Below are 20,419 nucleotides of genomic sequence, written 5' to 3' on the forward strand. Positions count from 1 at the left end.
CTACGCCATTCAGATTTTTATCTGTAAAAAATTCTGAAGGCTTTTCCTCCCACTTCCTAATTATGCACTACTTTGTCTTGGTCTATCACAAAAGATTGTGATGTGATAGTTGTGGTTTGGGGTTGTAATTTGACAAAATCTGAAAGAGCTGAAGGGGTCTGTTTTTTTTTATTTTGTTATTTTATGACATTGCAAATGATCAACTTCAACTGCTCGATCTGTTCCCAATCCTTGTGTTTCAGTGGCAGCGATACAGGGAGAGTCTGAAGACGTTCCATCAAAGCTTTCCGTAAATGCTGTGGAGGAGAAGGAGACACTCCTGCCCTGCAAGTACCAACCAAGTGAAAACCGTGTGGTGCAGGTCAGCTGGTTTAAGGTGATGCCCGATGGGAGCAAGAACCAGATAATCCTTGTAGACCATATAGAAGGCCAGCATGGTAAGTTGTCATAAGTTATCACATCTTTTCCCTTTGTTCACACTGACAGTAATTGTATAGCTTTCTGTAGTCTTGCATGCTTGAAACCCTAACAGCTGTAATTGCAGCTTTAAAGGAGGTAGACAAAAATAAAAACAAAAAATTCTTGCTATGCCATCACTTTAACATGTCATGTACTAAAACTTTAGCAAGAGTACTGATTTAAAAATAAGACTGGGATAAATGTCTTGAATGAAAAGTATTGACAGACTAGCGTGTAATCTAAACCAATAGTGACAAAGTAACCTTGAGGTTTGTTTTTTATTTACTACACATTTTATTCAGTCACATCCATCCTGAAAGGCTCCTTTGACCCTCTCTCATTTCTTTTACTGGCACCTGTCTGGTCTGTTTACAGCATTCGGGAATTGGGCAGGCCGTGTGCGCTTTAAAAGCAAGCAACCTACCGTGGATCCAGCTCTGGTGATCGCCAACACAGAGGTTTCGGATGAGGGCGATTACATCTGCCACATCAGTGCCTTCCCATCTGGCAACTCTGAATTAGTGATGTCTCTCACCGTGTGGAGTGAGTTGATCCCTCATATCTCTAATGCAGCGTGGGGAAAGTGATGCAAGTGTTAAGTTAAGGAGTTCGTTCTGCAACTGGTGGGTTGCTGGTTTGATCCCCTGATCGACTTTGTCAGTCGTTGTGTCCTTGGGCAAGACACATCACCCAAATTGCCTGCTGCCAGTGGTGGCAGCAATGTTTGGCAGCCTTGCCTCTTTCAGTCTGCCCCAGGGCAGCTGTGGCTGCTAACATAGCTCACCACCATCAGGGTGTGAACTGCTGATTGTAGTGTAAAGCGCTTTGGGGTTGTCGGACTAGTTAAAGTGCTTTACAAGCCATTTACCATTTAAGGACTAACACAATGTAAGTGATGAACAACATATGGAGCACATTTTACCCAATTGGTCACTTTGATTCAGGTATAAATACTTTTAAGTCTCTAAATTAGAAGAAATAACTTTTTAATCAAGAAATGGGGATTCTTAATATGTGTGGACTGTCCAATTGTTCCCTATATACAGAAGTCGGTAGTAACTAGTTACATTTACTCAGTTACATTTACTTGAGTAACTTTTTGAACCAAATGTACTTCTAAGAGTAATTTTACTGCACTGTACTTCTTACTTTGAGTAAATATTATGAAGAAGTATCACTACTCTTGAGTAAAATTTCTGGCTACTTTATACACTGTGAGTAATTTCACTGAATAAAAAAACAAACTTACTTCAACCAAAAAAGCACCAGAGGGACAGACGTCTACAGTTTATATTAAGATGAGACTTCTTGTTTTTACACAAGCTTTGTTGTTTCAATGGTATTTTCTATCTGCTGAGCTCATTGAGACATTTACAGGTCAAGAAACCACAGTAAACATCATTAGAAGTACGTCTTAACTAACTGTATATACATTAACTGCTTGGTTTCATAAGTTTTATGTTGAAAAACATTGTTTAGAAAAGTGTTTATTCTGCCTTAATTTGTTACTTAGTAATTGTTATTTGTAATTTTTTATGTTGGTCGTTAAAGTACCAGATTTTGTGCATCATTTAATTTTTTTTTTACTGATTACATCGTTTTTAAACATTAAATCAGTTGTTATACATATTTACTAAGTACTTGGGTACCCTTCTTACCAAATACTTTTTAACCCTTAATTGAGTAATATCTTATTTGGGTACCTTTTACTTTGACTGGTGTAAAGCATATGTTGAAGTAGTGCTACTCTTAAGTGAAGGAAATTTCTGGCTACTCTACCCACCTCTGCCTATATATTTTGACCTAAGGCAAGGCAAGGCAAGGCAAGACAAATTTATTTATATAGCACAATTCAGTACAAAGACAATGCAAAGTGCTTTACATGATTAAAATATAGCAAAATAAAACAGAATAAAAGCAAGTAGGAATAAAATATAGATAGAAAATAGAACAAAAAAGTGGTGATTCAGTTAACTAGGACAGTTGAAGGCAATTTTAAACAAATGTGTTTTTAATCTTGATTTAAAAGAACTCAGGCTTTCCGCACTTTTACAGTTTTCTGGAAGTTTGTTCCAGATAAGTGGAGCATAGGAACTAAATGCTGCTTCTCCATATTTGGTTCTGGTTCTAGGTATGCAGAGCAGGCTGGAGTCAGAAGACCTGAGTGGTCTGGATGGTTTATACGCTGATAACAAGTCTGTGATGTATTTAGGAGCTAAGCCATTTAAGGATTTATAGACTAACAGAAGTATTTTAAAGTCTATTCTCTGAGATACAGGGAGCCAGTGTAAGGACTTTAGAACTGGTGTTATGTGCTCTACTTTCTTAGTCTTAGTGAGGACGCGGGCAGCAGCGTTCTGGATCAGCTGCAGCTGTCTGATCCACTTTTTAGGCAGACCTGTGAAGACACCGTTGCAGTAATCAATTCGACTAAAAATAAACGCATGGATTAGTTTTTCTAGTTGAAAGTACTCAAGTGATACTTGTACTAATAGTCTAATCACGCTACTGCGTATTTATCTCGTGTTTCAACGGAGTAGAAAGCTACATTGCCTTAGGTAAATAATGCCCCACATTGCCTAACTACGCATCTGCTAATATTGTGTAATATAGCAATTTCAGCTCCAGTTAGGTCAGGCTGCCACTATTTTTTTTTTTTTTAAATGTCCAAGATTTCTGCAACATGAAAATCAGAACTCAGAGAAGCTATTAACAGCTTTGTGAGACAGTGTTTTTCTCCTATAGAGTTCTTCTTTTTTTTTTTTTTACTGTTCCTAATGCTTCAATTTTCAGATCATCAGACCACTTTTATTTTTAGACATATTTAACCTGATTAAATCCAAAAACCTATTTTCAAAAAATGATTTTGCTCAATGAGAAAGGAAAAATACTATCCAAACCAACCCAACCCAGTGGGGAAAAAGCAATGACCCAATAATCGGTTGAACCAGCCTTTGAGCCAACAACAGTCAATTCAATTCAATTGAATTTAATTTATGTAGCACCAATTCACAGCAAACATCACCACAAGGCACTTTACAAACAACCGGGCATGTAAAAATATCACTCTGGAGGGATAATGGCCCGCTCTCCTGATAATTCAGCTACATTGGAGAGATTATCGAGCAGCAAGGATCTTGTATATGTCATGGCATCAGTATGGTTAACTAACTAAAAGTAGGACAGATAATTAGATGTTTACATCTGTTTTATCTGAGTGATTCCTATCTTAACCATTTCAAAGTATTTTTTTTGTTGGATGGAGTAATTGCAAACTTAATTCTGGAACCAAAATAAGCCGTCTTCCTTCTATTAATACAACAATCCTCCTTCCAGCTACTCCCATTTCCTCCTTGGAACTAGAGGTTGTGAGGGAGGGGGAGCCCTACAGGCAGGTGGCCTCCTGTCGCTCTGTAGCCCGCCCACCTCCTCAGCTCTCCTGGGAAACCGAGCTGAATGGTCAAGCCGTCAATCGGACCTCCGAGAACGGGGCAGTCTCCACACACTACTCTCTGCACCCTCTGAGGAGTATGAATGGAAAGAAGCTCCACTGCCTGGTGTGGCACCCGATTTTTGAACGACCGCGCAGGATCACAAAACAACTGGAGGTGCACTGTGAGTATTCATCCATTCAGCAAACTCTTTATCATGACATGAATTTAGGTTCAGTTCAGATGTTTTTGTTAAATGCCATTTAAGCTAAATTTAGAACAATAGCACTTTTAAAACCTTATCAGTGTTGACATCTGCGTTATTATCATTTCCCTTCTCTGGGCCTGTTGCTGCCGTGGTTGGTAGCCATAGCTGCGTTTTCATTTCAAATGTGCACATAACTTTGTTGATATAGTACTGTTAATTTCGAAATAAAACACAATTTAGCAATTGCAGTATTTCCATTAAATAAGAAATGTCATTAAAATCACATGTGAGTAAGTCTGTTCACACGATAACTCATTAAAAGACTTGCCAAGCCGTCATCTTTCTAATACTTCCTGTCATTTTCTTTGTCTCGTTCTCCAGTAGTGACATCTGATTGCTGATCACATGACATGTGATTCAAAAACGTGTTTTGTATTGCAGTTTCGTGACATACACCAATTTCCATACAGCCGAACAAACGCCTCTTCCTAGGACAAAATATTTTAGCAAAAAACTGATTATTATTTTTTTTTTTTAAATTGCCATGATTCCATTAAACACGTTTATTTTTGTGAATAAAATGTGTGCGATTCAATGCTGTTGTCTGGCAGATAGAAAGTCTTGGGTTTGAGTCCCGACCTCGCATGAAGTTTGCATGTTCTCCCTGTGTGCATGTGGGTTCTCTCAGGGTTCTCCAGCTCCCTTCCACAAAAACATGACTGCTAGGATAAATGCTCTGGGTTTTCAGTGTCTGTGGTCTAAGCATATGGCCACTGAAGTTCCTGAAGCTGAGAAAAATCTTTCAGGAAAACAGTAGAAGGAGGTGAAGGGATTTATTAAATTCCAGTCATGAACACTCTTTTTATTCTCTTCTTGTCCTGAACTGATTAAAGCTTGAAAACGACTGTTCTTCCTTTCAGTTCCTCCAGATGCTGAAGTGTCTGGCTACAAGGAAGAATGGCATGTTGATATGGAGAACGCTGCCCTGAAGTGCACACGCAGGGGAAACCCTGAACCAAGCCTCACTTGGACCAGGTACAACAATGCTCTCCTACCTCTCTGGCTGTCTGGGAACTACATGACTAACCGTCTGATGTGTCTGGTCACTGGTGTTTTCGCTAATACTTGCAGAGCAACTGTGCAAATTATTTTAGGCCTATGCTTTTATGGATTTTAACAGCGTGTTTGGTGAGGTTGCAATTATGTTGTCCCCAGGGGGCTGATATATAGAGTAGGTATCATTTACTGATACTACCTGGTCATTTTAGATGGGAAATGCCCATTAAACGTGGGGATGTTCTTCATCTTTCCCTGCACTTAATACCCTGTAGAGTTAACTTTCTCCTAGGTTGTTCACCCATACTACAGTGTTCATGTTTGGGATCACTGTACAGTTGTGTAGTTGGGGACAACATTCAGCTGTTGGACAGATTTTCTCACTTTTGACTCTAGAACACTGGTATACAGAGGAGTTCATAGCGAACTCAATGATTACAATTTGTCCAGGCAGCACTATCAACTCACCTTATTACAACTCCGATATATTTGTGCATATAATATACGTCTAATGATACACATATATTACAAATATACACATATACTACAAAATATATGGAATTTACCTATTCTCTTTACCAAAACCAGCTTCTCTCAGGTCTGTCCTGATGTCTTAGCATTCTTTGTTACCACAGTGCCCTGCAAAAGTAGCAATGCTCCTTGAACTTTTTCACATTTTGTTGCATTGCAACCACACACTTCAATATATTTTATTAGCATATCATGTTAGAGCAACATAAAGCAGCACATACTTCTACAGTGGAAGTAAAAGTTTTAATTTTTTTTTTTTTTTTTTTTTTTGCGATTAAAAATCTGAAATGTGTGGTGGGCAAATGCAGTCAGCCACACTTACCCTACCTTATACCTACTGCCGAATAAATGTTTGCTACAGTTACAACTTAAAATCCTGTTCTCGGCTGAAATATTTTCCCATTCTTCACAGGATAGCCTAGGGGTAACACAGATTTGATGGGAAACGTCTGTGTGGCTCAGATTTCAGGGTTGTTGTCTTAAGATTCAAGATTTATTTATTAGTCTCCATTGGGAGAAACAATTCCTGGGCAATGAAAAGCTGCTATCACAACAAACAGTCCACAAAAAAACAATAAAACCTCCAACAAATAGCATAAAAAGTTAACTAGTAAAAAATCATAAAACACTCATGGTTTTCATAAATTCTTTTACTGAGTCATAACCTGGAAGGTGAGCCTTTACCCCAATCTAAAACCTTGTTTCAGCTTCTAATTGGGTTTCTTCCAGGATCCTTGCATCTCTTTTCCAGAAAACTCAGACTACTTTGTCACTGCTAAAGAAAAGCATTTCCACAGCATGACACTACCACCACCATTTTGCATCTTTGGACAGCAGGTCAAATATTTCAAGTCTAGTCTCACCTGACCAGGGCATTGTTCTGCAACATGTAACTTTCCTCCTTAGCTTTTTTCTCCATGACTTAATGGTTTCTCCCACCTGAGCTGTGGTTCTATCCAGCTCCTCCAGTGTCACAATGGGTCTCCTGGTTGCTCTTCTGATGAATGATATCTTTTCCTGGCCTGTTAGTATAGGTAGATGGCTATGTCTTGATAGGTTTCCAGTCATGTTACTCTTCTTTCCCTTTTAGATAGTGTCTTTGAGATGTTGAGTGCTTGGGATATCATTTTAGAATCTAAACCTGCTTTCATTTTCTCAAGCTTAGTCAGTTCAATTCATCTCAATACCAATTTTCGGTCTAATTTATATCTGGGCTTTCCCTTGGCCACTGATCTTAATCTCACCGTTATATATCTGGCTGTGTGTTTTGGGATGTTGTCCTGCTGGAAGGTGAACCTCCACCTTGATATTAATGTTGTTGCTCTTTAGTTTAACTTTTTTCTCGACTTCCTTGGAAAAAAAACCTCCTTGTTTCTCCTTGCCCTTGGCCAATCAGCTGAAAAGCAGTCTGCCCACGGCAAAACTCAGCTCGAGCCTAGTCAACCCTGAAGAAACCCGTTGCTGAAATGCTCGGAAGCGGGCAGAGCCGAGTAGAGGCGGGCCAAACCGAGCCGGTGTAAAAGGGGGCATACGTGTTAAAACCAAGGCCCGCGGGCCACATCCTTGGCCTGTATGATAATATCTGATCACTAATAGAGCTGGCCTGTTGGGCTTATTAGGACCTTATAAGTATCAGTGTTCAATTCAATTCAATTCAATTTTATTTATATAGCGCCAAATCATGAAGTTCAATCATATTATACAGATTGGGTCAGATTATACAGATTGGTCAAAAATGTCCTATATAAGGGAACCAGTTGATTGCATCAAAGTCCCGACAAGCAGCATTCACTCCTGGGGAACCGTAGAGCCACAGGGAGAGTCGTCTGCATTGTACATGGCTTTGCTGCAATCCCTCATACTGAGCAAGCATGAAGTGACAGTGGGAAGAAAAACTCCCCATTAACGGGAAGGAAAACCTCCGGCAGAACCGGGCTCAGTATGAACGGTCATCTGCCTCGACCGACTGGGGTTACAGAAGACAGAGCAGAGACACAACAAGAGAGACAAAAAAGCACAGAAGCACACATTGATCTAGTAATCTGTTCTACATTAGATGGTAATAGCGGGTGAGCCGTCTTCTCTGGATGATGTCACAGTTAACAGAACGCCAGACCAGGTGTACCTACTATGAAGAAAAAGAGAGAGAGCAAAAAGTTAAAAGCTGAAATGACGACAGTCATTTCAATGTAATACAATGCAAAACTGGAGAACAGTAGACTGAAGAACAGTAGAAATCAGTAGAGTGAGAAAATTAGACCCTGATGTCCTCCAGCAGCCTAGGCCTATCACAGCACAACTATAGAGATAGCTCAGGGTATGAGCCACTCTAACTATAAGCTTTGTCAAAAAGGAAAGTTTTAAGATTAGTCTTAAAAATAGATAAATAGATGTTCAGTTTACATAAAGAAGTCTGCTGGCCCGATTTAAGATCTACTGGGGGTTTTGTTAGAGAAGCATTAGGTCTCTGATTTCTTTGCTGCGTTAAATGTTCCCAGGGCGTGGTACGGCTACAAAAATGCCTTCCGCGAACAGAAAGAGTGCCGACTCCCGGCAAATTAGGAGCGTTGACAGCCGGGCTAACGAGACAGAAATACATAAAGAGTGGGTTCATCTGTTTCAGAAGCAAAATCCGGACAGCTTGCTCTGTGGTCTGTGGGAGCTGCTGCAGACGATAATGATGAGCTTATTAATTGCTTTTAGTCATGGAAATTCTTGTTAAAAAGGTGTTTTTGTGAGTAATGCTTACTGTACACATGACCGTTCACACACAGGTGCACCGAGAAGTGAATCCGCACGCAAAATCAGTTGTTACGATCAGTCCTCCTCTTACTCACGCCTGCAGCTTGCACACACCGACGCAGCGTGTGCCACGGCCACAGCAGCAGGCAAACCTGTTGTGAGCAAATGGTAGCAGGTGAAGTAATAGCTTGTGTCACAGTGTCATGTTGTGGCTTGTGCCGAAACAGACAGATGAGACAGTTTCACACGAAGGCGGGTGGATGAGGGGGGGGGGGGGGGGGTGGAAAGGAAAAAGCGAAAGGGATGATCAGCAGTATGGCAAGGGGTGAACCAGTGGGAGCAGAACATGGGGGTGGAGTTAGCTGTTAGCCGGGGGAGAAGGAGGAAAGGAAGCTAAGTGTTGACAGTGATGCCATCGCTCCAACGTGTTAGATGCAAATGTAAATTCAAGTTTCTCCTTCCTGCTCATGACAGTGCCGTGAAATAAAGCAAGCTCTGTGTGAAACTTCCTGGAGCCTCTGTAAATGACAGCTAGTGTTAGTTTCTAGAGGCTTGAACATGCTGAAAGCTGCCCAGGCTAGGTTGTTTTACTCCGCTCCAACCACCTTTGATCCAGGATTGACTTAAAACAGTAGGGCTGTTTTTGTGTCTTCTACATGTTCCCGTGTTTTAAAAGTAGTTCTGGTGAGATGTCATAAAGGTTGCCGGACCGCTCCTTCACCCAGTCATTGCTGTGCACTGCTGAAAACCTAAAAAAAAAAAAAAGCATGTACACTTTTCTGTGTATGTCTAACCCGCTGGAATAGCCATTGCTTTTTCTGTTTTAAATGAAAGTTTACATTTTGGTGGAAATACACCCCAGTTTTACAGCAGTATCTGCAAAACGGTCCCAGGAGTTTGTCCTGTATCTACCCACCGCAAACATGAGTATGTGCATTTAAAGGATCATAAAATAAAAGCAGCTATGCAGCTATGAAATGGGAGTTATTTCCAGACTGTAGAAGTTCTCTTTGGCCTGGGCCCTTCTTGGATCACTTGCCAGCCAAGTGAAGACCCACAGAGACTTACTGTTTCTACTCTGGTTGAATACAGGTACATCTAATAAATTACAATATCTAGAAAAAGTAAAATACTTCTTGTCAGTCTTTGCATAACGTGAAAATACACTCTGTGTCACACGGGTTCAGTATACGCAGAGTGGAATTTTTCAAGACTTTATTTCTTCTAATTTTGATGATTAGGACTTACAGATACTAAAAACCTAAAATTTAGTGTCTCAGAAGATTTGAACATTTATGGACCATGTCCAGAAGACGGTCAAAGATCCTTTCCACAATGTGGGGCAGCCACAAAACGTATTTGCTGGAGAGGCTGACTGTTTAGTGTTCTGTATCTAAGCTTGTAAAATTGGCATTTAAAATCAATAAATCAATATTCATAGAAAGTGGAGTGGAAGGAAAAAGTGTGGTAAGAAAATGTGCAACAGGGATAGCCGCAGCCTTGAAAGGATTTTCAAGCAAAGTTCACTCAAGAATTTGGAGGAACTTCACAAGGAGTTGACAGAGGCTGGAGTCAGTGCAGCAAGATTCCCTGCATACAGAGTAATCTTACATATAGGCAGCGAGATGAAGGTAAAGTTTGCTTTTAATTTGGAAACCAAGAACTCAGAGTCTGGAGGAAGAGTGGAGCGGTTCACAATCCACGTTTCATGGTGTCCAGTGGGAAGTTTCCAATGCTGATTTCATTTTTTAGCAGGAAATGATACTGGCCAACACTGCAAACGGTACCTGGTCCAGTGACCATGGTGCTACTGTGCTTGATCGGCCAGCTAACTGGCCTGGCGAGAAAGCCACAGAGAATCCATGAAGCATTTTCAAGAAGAAGATGACAGACACCAGATGGAGAAGACCTGAAGGCAGCTATCAAAGCAACCTGGGAACCAGAACTACAAGCTGATCTCCTCCATGCCATGCCACAGTAATGCAGAAATTCATGCACAAGGAGTGCATAGAAACTGACACAGTATTTCTAGTTATAATATATATATTTTAATTCATCTTATGAAATATTTAAATTTTCTGAGACACAGAGTTTCAAGCTGTTATTTCCTGTAAACTACAAATATCACAATTAAAGAAAAAGAAAGGTTCAAAATATCATACACTACATGTGATTAATCTATATACGAGTTTCCCTTTCTGATGTGGGACAAAAATATCAAACCTTTTTATAATATTCCAATGATTTTAGATGTACCTGTAAAGTAGGTAAACTGTATTTTGCACCTTTCACAGCATAAAAAACACAACTTGCTTCACAATAAGAGTAACCATAAAACAACCCAAACTAAGAACAAAAATTTTTTTTTTTTTAGAGATAAAACCACATCCATGCAACATCATGTCATAAAACTAGTTAAATCGAATGGATCTTCAACTGCTTCTTAAATGACTTTTCTGTTATTGCGGGCAGACAGTGGTGCAGGAGCTAGGCTTCATCCTGTATCTGATGGGTTGCCAGTTTGGACCTCCGTCCCGAATGTCTTAGTCATTATGTCCTTGGCCCTGACGCTTCACCTCCCTTTCCTGGAAGGGGTTGCCATAGGGTCCGGTGGTGCTGATTGTCTGGCCGCCCCAGGGCAGCTGTGGCTACAATGTAGCTCACCTCCACTGGCGTGTGAATGGCTAAATGACTGGAGTCTGAAGCGTTTTGGGGTTCTCGGAACCTGATAAAGCGCTATGCAAATACAGGCCACTTGCCATTTAGTACCTTTTAACAGAAGCTCACTTCAAAAATCCTAAAACTACTTCTTAAGTCTTTTCATTCAGAACGTTTTTACCAACCCAACCTTTCTTGTCCCATCTTGTGGGTGAGGCGCGGGGGAGTCTGATCAGGAAGCTCTGCAGTTCAAGCCCCTTTTCAAAGTCAACCAGTCTGCCACCCACCAGTGGTTTGTGTGTGGAAGTAGGGAAGGATATGGAAATGTGGGTTCTTCATAAGTAATGATGAAATTCCAATCTGTGTAAAGTGAATAAAATGCATTCAAAACAACCACAGCTACCGCAAGGCAACACCCGTCGCAGATGCTGAACTTGTGAGTCACTCGGCTCTCCTGGGAGGTTAGCAGAACAGACGATAATTTTGCCTCACACCCATATCTTCTGAAAAATAAAAATACTGTAACACTGGGTGGGAAGGGATAACTACTTCAGGTTTACAATTTATGTTTCAATAGCACTGAGTTCATTTAGCAATAAGAACAATTGCACATTATGTTCTTTCATTTTTTATGTGCTGAACTCCCCTGTTTGCTTGTGGCCAGTGATGCTACTCTAACTGCTGCTTGCATGTTGCGTTTACATCCCTGTTCAATTGATTTCCTATATTATTCACCTGATTTATTATATGACTAATCTGCTCCTCCTCTTTGTACATCTGGACAAGTTATTTAATTTTTTTATTTTTTTATTTTTCACAGCTCTGGTGGCCTACTTTTTAACACAGTAGGCTGACAGGAAGCGGGGTGGATGAGGGGGAGAGACATGCGGCAAAGGACCGCGGGTCAGAATTGAACTCGGGTCGACCACGTCGAGGACTAAGGCCTCCGTACATGGGTCGAAGAATTCATTATTATTACTGTGACAGATTTTTAAAACAGATAAGCGACGCTGGTTATTTTGTCCCGCATGAAACATCAAAACCTGTTGAGTTACTCTGGATGATGGAAAGATAAGAAAATAGGCAAATAATTTGGCTACATGAAATAACTTTATGGGGTTTTTCACCATGCAGTTTCGCTATATCCTGAATATGCTTTCAGGATATCGCAGTGTTCATTTCCACCCATCTTCCGATCTCAACTCTGATCAAGCAAACCCACAACATGCCTGCACTACCATGTTTCATCGGGGGGGGGGCATCTCTAAATAATCGTGATCTAATCTGAATAATGTTCCAACACCACGAGCAAGCTGCTATTGGGACCAGTGACCTTATCTCAACAAAGTTTATTTTCTTGATTTGTAGAGCGCCATTATTAGCTCCAAATGGATCGAACTCACACAGCCAATACCAATTGGCGCTCAGAACCAGTGGTGTAGTCAGAAATTACTTTTCAGCAGGGCCTCATAAAAAAAAATGGGTGGTCCAAATAATTCTAATTGAAAGTAAGTTTAGTAAGTTTAATGTAATTTCCACGTTTCCGTTCAAGAGAACATCTTTGATTGTATAGAAGAAAAAAATAATCAGAACCTGTCACCTATAAGATGACTTGGAGCCACAAACACAGCAGAGCAACTTCTGGATCATTTAAACGGTGAACTCAGAAATGGCCGTCACATCATCTAGACACCCACCCAGGATACAAAACTGTTGTTATTCATGAATGGAAAACTACTGTTTGTTTTTCTTTTCTTTCATTAAACACAATATTACAGTTAATAGTTAAAAAGTGGAAAACACGGCTGGTTTGCCGGCAGTTCTACAAAAAAACAACAGCAACATAAAAACAACACAGTCTAAATAATCAGATTCACATGCAGGCAATGAAGACGCCCCTGATTGCCATTAATCTATGGTTTTGTTGATCAAAGCAGCTCTACAGTGTAATTTGTCGCTATGGCTGAGTTTCATCAAGCCTTTGTCATCACCTTTCACGGCAGCAGGTTTATCATCTCAGCCTCCGCCCTGACCAGACATCATTTCTTAATTGCGCAAGGCCCCTAGAGCTATTAGTGCCTGATTACGCAAACGCAAGGATGTTTTATGTTTGTGGTCCAAGCGGTCCCCGTGAGGTGTAGACTCCTGCTTTGCCTTTAACCCACTAGTAATAGTCTTAAGGGGTAGAAATAACACTGTTATTTAGCATTGTACCCCAGATTCTATGAGTATAGGTGCAGCCCATTAGGCTCTGCGTCTCATTGGTCCCTAAATGGCTGTATAAGAAAATTGCTAATTTGGGTATAGCTTGTACAGTCCCAGCATAATTTGTTCTCAATGATACCGTGTTGAGGGTTCGGGTGGACTGAAACAAATTTTCTTTTCAGTGCTGCGCTGATCATGAGGGATAAACATATTGGGGGAAATACATAAAATACAGACTGTAAGGAGGTCTTGTTAAAGAAGGGTCTGAACTGAGGCCCCCAGTGTTACAAGATCCTAAAAATGCCTCTTAAAAGTCCGCTATGACATTATTGTGTGGCTAAATGGACTATGTGCACCAGAATTCAAGTGCAAGGTGACGCAAAAGAAAAATAAACGCCCACTCACAGCCACCCCCACCCATAGCCACGCCCATGCACAGGACCACATTTATGCACTGAGACGCAGATCAGAAGGCATCTTCTGGCCTTGCTCATGGGCACATCAACATGTGGTGTGGGGGGGCACTGAAGTCGAACACACAACCTGCCAATGGTGAGATGACCGCTCAGCTATTGTGCCATCACTGTTGTAACTATACGTATGCTGAGTCGGCGTCTGCTTCACCAAAACATTCGTTATAGTAACACATAATGACAACAAAGCTTCTTGGTCACTTTTCCACATGTTCTCCTTGACCTGCCTGCTGGGTTCTCGTCGTACTTTCTGTCAACTAATGTTCTCTAACAAACCCCTGAGGCCTTCGCAGAAGTGCACTGTGACTGCTGCCTTATCACGTTGCCCTGCTTTTTTGTCTGCCTTCAGACTAGGTGGAGCCCTGCCCAAAGGTGCAGTTCCCCTCCCCGATGGAAGACTTGTCTTTGAACGGGCCCTTAACACCTCAGATGAGGGCACCTATCAGTGCGTGGTGAATAACACAGAGGGCGAATTCAAGGCGGAGGTCACGGTCACCTTAAAAGGTAGATGACAGCGCTTTCAGCGTGACTTGTCACTCTAATGCAAACTGTGAGAATCCATGTGCGCGTCTATGAACACAGCCCGTTTAATCTCAGCTCTCTGCTTTCTCAGGGACTCCCAGGGACCTGCCCAAACCCACCAACACCTTCATGTTCATCCTGGGGGGCGCGGCTGCCGCGCTGCTGATTGTCATGCTGGTCCTGGTCATCATCGTCACCTGCTACCACAAGCGCAAGAACAAGAAGCTGAAAAAGGAGCTAACTGAGAAAAAGTACAAGATAAGAGTGTGTTAATTAAGATCAGATAGAATCAGCGTTTGGCTCTTATGATCTCCATAGAACAGATAGAGCAAACACGCATGAATGAAAACAAATCTATTAAGCTTTATATCGGATCTGACAGTTATAACACTGTATCAAAGTGATGTAAAGAAAAGAGCAAAAAATTCTCTCTCTCTCTCTCTCTCTCTCTCTCTCTGTGTATATATATATCTATCTATCTATCTATCTATATATATATATATATAGATAGATAGATAGATAGATAGATAGATAGATATATAGATAGATAGATAGATAGATATAAATGTTAATATATGTTAGTAAATATGATAAAATATTATAAGCTCAGTCAAAGGTTGAACTAACCGTTGCTTTTCTTCGTCTCATATCTTCTCCAGGGATGAAATAAGTACTTTATCCAGACAAGCTTCGTTCAGGAGAGTGAACTCTGTCAGCACCGACGCCAGAGAGGTGCTACCATTAGGAGTTATTCTTTATGCTCTGTACTTTTGCAGTAGTTTGGCTTTCCTCGTGTATCTGCGACTACAGCAATCATGATAGCCTCGTGCAATGGCTTGTAGACGGTTGCCTTATGAGAAATCACCATGTTTCCTGCATTTTTCTTTATATCGGCTAATTTTATTTTTCTTCCTTTTCACAAGTGGAATTGTTTTTTCTTTTTGTTGCAGATTATGGAAAGCATCCCTCTGAAGGTGGAGGGAACCATGAGGACTAGCCTATCTTCCCTCGCGGTCAGTCTACATATCAGTTTAAATCTGCATGCCGAGCCAGGGCCTGGGACTGAGGCTTTACTGTCCAGATGCTGCTGTTCTGAGCTTCACCGTTTCAGACTTTTACATTAATAGTTACACAATGCATTATTAAGACCCTTGGGTTACTTATAAACTGCATATCCTTGGGACGTTTGGTTTCTGTGACTTTAGCGTCCTCATTCATTCCTCGCCATAGTATGTGTAAAAACACTGTGTGCTTATATGCTTAGAAAGGTCACCTATGATGCAAAATTCCCTTTTTGCATGTTTTTATGCTTCCGTTTGGGTCTCTATTGCTTGTAGAAACAGTCCAAGCAACTACAAAAAAAGCAAGTGAATGTTTTGTTAGGGCTGGACGATATTAAAAAAAAAGCATATCGATAAATTAGAAATTAATTGATTGATATTGATAATTATCAAAAAAATTAAAACATACATTTTAAGTGCAGCCCTTAGCATTTTATGCTGTTGCCTAAGGACCTATTTTAAAACAAATGGATTCAAACACAACCCTTTATTCAACCAACTTCTTATCAAAACTCTAAGTCTACAAAAAGAAAAAAATACCCTACGGTTTGTCGGTGTCTCTCGTGAACAAGGCGTTTCAAAACCGTCCTGATCATCTCACGTGAGAATGATTTTATGCAAAAAATGTGTTGAACGTGTTTTGTATAGACGTTAGCACAAAATGTTTAAAAGGAAGTTTAATAGCTCCCTTTTAAAATATGTTAGGCAGAAAAGAGAGTTCTGGGGGTCTTTAATGACAAACTGAAGGGAGCTATGACCCAGGGTCTTAGTGGTCACTTCAAATTCAAATGGCACATTCATCTGTAATCCTGATCTCTTGGAATAATAATTCACTGGTCACAGGAATGAGCCTGGTTGACTTTGAGTGCACGTTTAACCAGATGAAGCCAGAAGGTAAACTTTGATTACGTACAGCCAAGACAGACACAATCATGGCCAAGCTTTGCATGGACATGTCCTTTAGCATTTGAGGATTGATTAAAAAAAAAAAAAAAATAGAAAAGTTGGACTGCAAACTGCAAGCTTTTTACCTGAAAAATACACCTCAGTACACACGAGTTGGTTTGTTTAAGTACCAGAGCAAAGAGCTTTACTGTAGCTGCTGCTGCCTCACTGTTAGTTCCAACCATCATCAAACCTGCAGCGGCATCCTCAGGAGTGATGGATGGTTGCTGGATTCCACCTGGTTTCAGAGAGAGCAAAAAAAGAGTAAAGCAAGACGACGGCAGGCCTGCTTCTTTGTGATGGGGCAGTGTGGTGATATTTAGGGCTTCTATGGTGGGGGGATGTTTTGGGTGTCAACCATGTCTTGTGTGTTTCAGACAGTTAAGGAGGAAGCTCCAACCAGTTGATTCCTTTTTATAATATGAAACAGTGTGTTTTGGAGAAAAAAATCCCAACTGTTTAACTGATTTAAGTGCTAACTAGTTAGCGTCTAAGTAGCTTTGACAAGGTATTCATGATGCTTGAATTTTTCCACTTTTTACAAACCACACATTTTGCTTTACCTTCTCCTGAGGAGGAAGAAGAAAGGCTTGATGACGGACAACGTTTTTAGAAGTAAAAATCGAATGACTGTGGCACGAGCGCCACGTATTCTTTAACATACGAAGAAAGTTCAAGGCATGAAAACTTAAAAATTGAAAATGATATCGTTTTAAAACATATTTTGCAGCTCTGCCGTCTAACCTCTCTGAAATCCCCTGTGCGTTGTAAGCATAGACTAAAGTATTTGACATGCTTTACATGACAAATAAGCTATGGCTACACTCTCCTTCACACAACCAGTAAACTTCACCATCTGGATAAGTGCCTCTGGACGTGGTAATAAGTAATGTTTTCCTGCATCAACAGGAGCACAACCGTTGCCGTGACAGCAGGTCAACTGTCTCGGGTGGGCGTGGAGGAGGGAGTCCCGCGTTTGACTCCCTGGGCAGGCCGGCTATCTACAACAACTCCCAGAGGAAGAGGGAAAGGCCCATGGATCCGGTCGACGAAAACTGGCTTAGAACAGAGCAATATGTGAGAAGCACCAACAGGTCCTTGGTAGGTTGGCATGTCTCAGCTTGTTTACACCAAATTATGGAAAGCTTCTCTTGCTGTGAACCTGGTTTTTAGCTTTAGATGCTGTGTGCGTGTGTTTTGTATGTTTTTAACTTGTTTTCTTAACCTTTTCTTGTTTTAATGTGCAGCACTTGTGTCACATATGTGGTTTTTAAAATGTGCTCTAGAAATAAAGCTGATTTATTGATTGATTGATTGATTGATTGATTGATTGATTGATTGATTGATGGATTGAATGATTCTCACCCTGCTTCCTAACCTCTGCACTGCAAAAACGGAACTAAAAATAAGTAAAATGTTCTTAGAATTTGTGTATTTTTCCTTGATTTGAGCGGGGAAATTAGATGATCTGCCAATAGAATAAGATTTTTGCACTTATAATAGGAACAACTCATCTCCATCATCTTATTTCAAGTGCAGGATGTCTAATTATCTTATTTTAGGGGTCAGAATACTCATTCCATTGGCAGATAATATTATTTACCTGCTTAAATCAAGGACAAAAACACAAATTTTAAGAACATTTTACTTATTTTTAGATCCGTTTTTGCAGTGTGCATATTTGCCTGACGAGAATGATGAAGCTAGTGAAGCTCTCTGCTCTGTGTCATTGCAGCAGGACCCTCATTTGCTTTCCCCTTACTTGCAACCAACTTCTCCCTCGGTGCGCTCGGCTGATGTCGTGAGAAAGATGAACGGCAATGTCCTCATCCAAGCCAACGGGGGTTCGCGTCCGGGAAGCACCATCAAGAGCTACCAGGCCCCTCCCATGAGCTGCGCCTTCCCGCCAGCGCAGTACGACGAGGACGAGATCGACGAGGGGCTGGGCGGCCCCGCCAGTCAGGAGCATCCCGACGATCAGGACAGCGAGGCCTCCAGCTCGAATTTGTCGAAGAACAGGATAAGCCCCCAGGCTCTCAATCACAACCCCCACGCTTCCTACGTCCACAAGGCCCAGATCGTTTAGCAGGCGGCAGCGGGACCTCGGGTGAAACTAAAGAAGTGGGCTGCTGTGCTTCTGGGAACATTTCCAAGTCACCCAGGGAAAGCAACGGCTACTTTCAGCTCAGGACGGAAACAGACTTTATCTTGAGATGGTTTTACATAGAGGACACGCGGTTTGGAAATCAGTCACATTACAGGCAAAAGAAAATGTCACCAAGCTCCCGTTTGTTGCAGTTGCTACAGCTTTTGCAATGCCCCGCTGTTTTAGCTGGCGCCAGCTGACAGCTGAAGACAGCTGAGAACCTTTGCTCGTATCCACCTGAAGCACTTCATACCAACGGAAACCAGGAAACGCGGGAGGAGGATCATAAAAAAAAAAAAAAGGCTGTGGGAAAGTATGCAAATCAGAAGAGTGGATTGCAACAGGGGGGGGGGGGGGGGGATCGGAGGAAGAGTAACTGTGCCTGTGACGGGTTTTGCTTACGAACAACTGTTTGGGAGCCGATCCAGAACCTGTGTGTCTCTGGCCACACCCGAAACATGCATACCTCCACACATTGTCTCCCGAGTCTCTTCACCTCAGGCTTCACCTCAGGCGTCGGGACGGGAAAATGGTTCTGTGTGTTAATCGCCTGCACATACGGACGGGCTCGTGCGCGGGAGACTTTCTTTTGTTGAAAAGACAGTTTGGAAGGTGCTTATTCCTAACATCAGATGTTTCTACATGCCAAGCCGAACGGGTCCCGTATCCTCACAAACTTCAAATCACCACGTTTTGCCTTTTTCTCTGGAGGATGCTGTGAATAGAGGTTCAGGACACCCAACACCCACATGTCCTTAATGAAACTTGACGGTGTATATATATATATACGGAAAGCGTAAAAGTGGGCAAAACACACAAATCAGCTCCACTTGAATTCATCCATTTGCCAGCCAAATTTTCACCCCTAACGTTGTCTGTATCAGTTTATGTCTGTAGCTTTAATGAATTATGAGTATAAAGTCATAAAAATGGTTGAATCGCACTTATATTCTAGGCTAATTCAGTTGCAATCTTTACTGGATGCACATAGCTATGTTAGTTTGTAGCAGACTGTGAGCAGATTCTAAAAACATAGTTGTCAAAGCGGGTAACGTCCCCCTGGTGGGTACGAGTCATCGCTTACAGCTAGACAATAAATAAGAATAAAAAAATAAAAAAGGTATGAAAATGCAAAAGGGCAAAAGGATAAATACCCAATAAAGTGTGGAAGGCCTACATCGATGTTGAGCTGCCTATCGCACTGTAAGCAGAGGCACACTCTGGACAAAAACTGGAAAACTATGAAAATGAATGTAAAGGTGGACATTTGCATCTGCATGCTGTTCCTACTGTCGAGTCATCTGCCACTGTGGACTTGGCAGTACCAGCAACAGAACTGTGCCTTGGCAAGAGGAATGGGACACTATCTAAAACCTTTTGCTACTCTGGCAGAACCAATTATGTATTTTCCTTTTTTTTATCATCTGTGGACGGTTGGTTTTATTGTTTTGGTTCAGATATATTTTAAGTATTGTTGGGTTCTGCCACTACCCTGATGGGGTCTGTGCCAAAGGGAATATGAAAGGTGTTTTTGCTGTTTCTTTTTGGAATTGAAAGTATTATTAATTTTTTTCCTCGTGTTACACAACCTTCCTGGTGCAGTGAGAAATCCTTTGGTAGAACGTTTGAACAGTTTGTAAAAAGTGAAAAACTAAACAAAGCACTATTCAATCACCTGGAAGCTGTTGAACGGCTTGGGTAAAGCTCCCCCTGGTGTGTAAAGCTACGAATTGCGTGTGGCTGGCAGACTTCACTGAGCTATGATTATTTTTTTCTTTCAAATCCAAATATCCTTGTGATCCAGAAGACCTTTCTGATCACATGGATTATCATTTCCCCCTCTGGAAGGTTGTATGGGTATTGAGCGTTAATATGAGAGGATGCATGGTCACACCCAGTTACCTGAGGGATTTTAAAAAAATACTTTGTACATGTGAAACACTACAGAGGACCACAGTTTGAATAAATACTCTTTCAACACA

General features: G+C 41.2%; 1 protein-coding gene across 2 annotated transcripts in view; it reads left to right on the forward strand.

Annotated features, from left to right (window-relative positions):
• nectin4a (nectin cell adhesion molecule 4a) overlaps positions 1-20,419 on the forward strand; it is a 29,647-nt gene extending 9,228 nt beyond the window's left edge. The window contains exons 2-11 of one of the 2 annotated variants that reach the window (XM_036146217.1): positions 243-437; positions 835-1,002; positions 3,796-4,074; positions 5,019-5,133; positions 14,113-14,267; positions 14,377-14,536; positions 14,945-15,017; positions 15,236-15,298; positions 17,201-17,392; positions 18,030-20,419. In XM_036146217.1, coding sequence (XP_036002110.1) covers positions 243-437; positions 835-1,002; positions 3,796-4,074; positions 5,019-5,133; positions 14,113-14,267; positions 14,377-14,536; positions 14,945-15,017; positions 15,236-15,298; positions 17,201-17,392; positions 18,030-18,377 — 1,748 coding nt within the window. In that variant the 3' untranslated portion in view covers positions 18,378-20,419. Of the gene's footprint in view, positions 1-242; positions 438-834; positions 1,003-3,795; positions 4,075-5,018; positions 5,134-14,112; positions 14,268-14,376; positions 14,537-14,944; positions 15,018-15,235; positions 15,299-17,200; positions 17,393-18,026 lie in introns of both variants that reach the window. The other variant, XM_036146216.1, reaches the window with a different exon arrangement.

This window comes from Fundulus heteroclitus, chromosome 14 (genome assembly GCF_011125445.2).
Source record: "Fundulus heteroclitus isolate FHET01 chromosome 14, MU-UCD_Fhet_4.1, whole genome shotgun sequence".
In the NCBI taxonomy this organism is placed as follows: Eukaryota; Metazoa; Chordata; class Actinopteri; order Cyprinodontiformes; family Fundulidae; genus Fundulus; species Fundulus heteroclitus.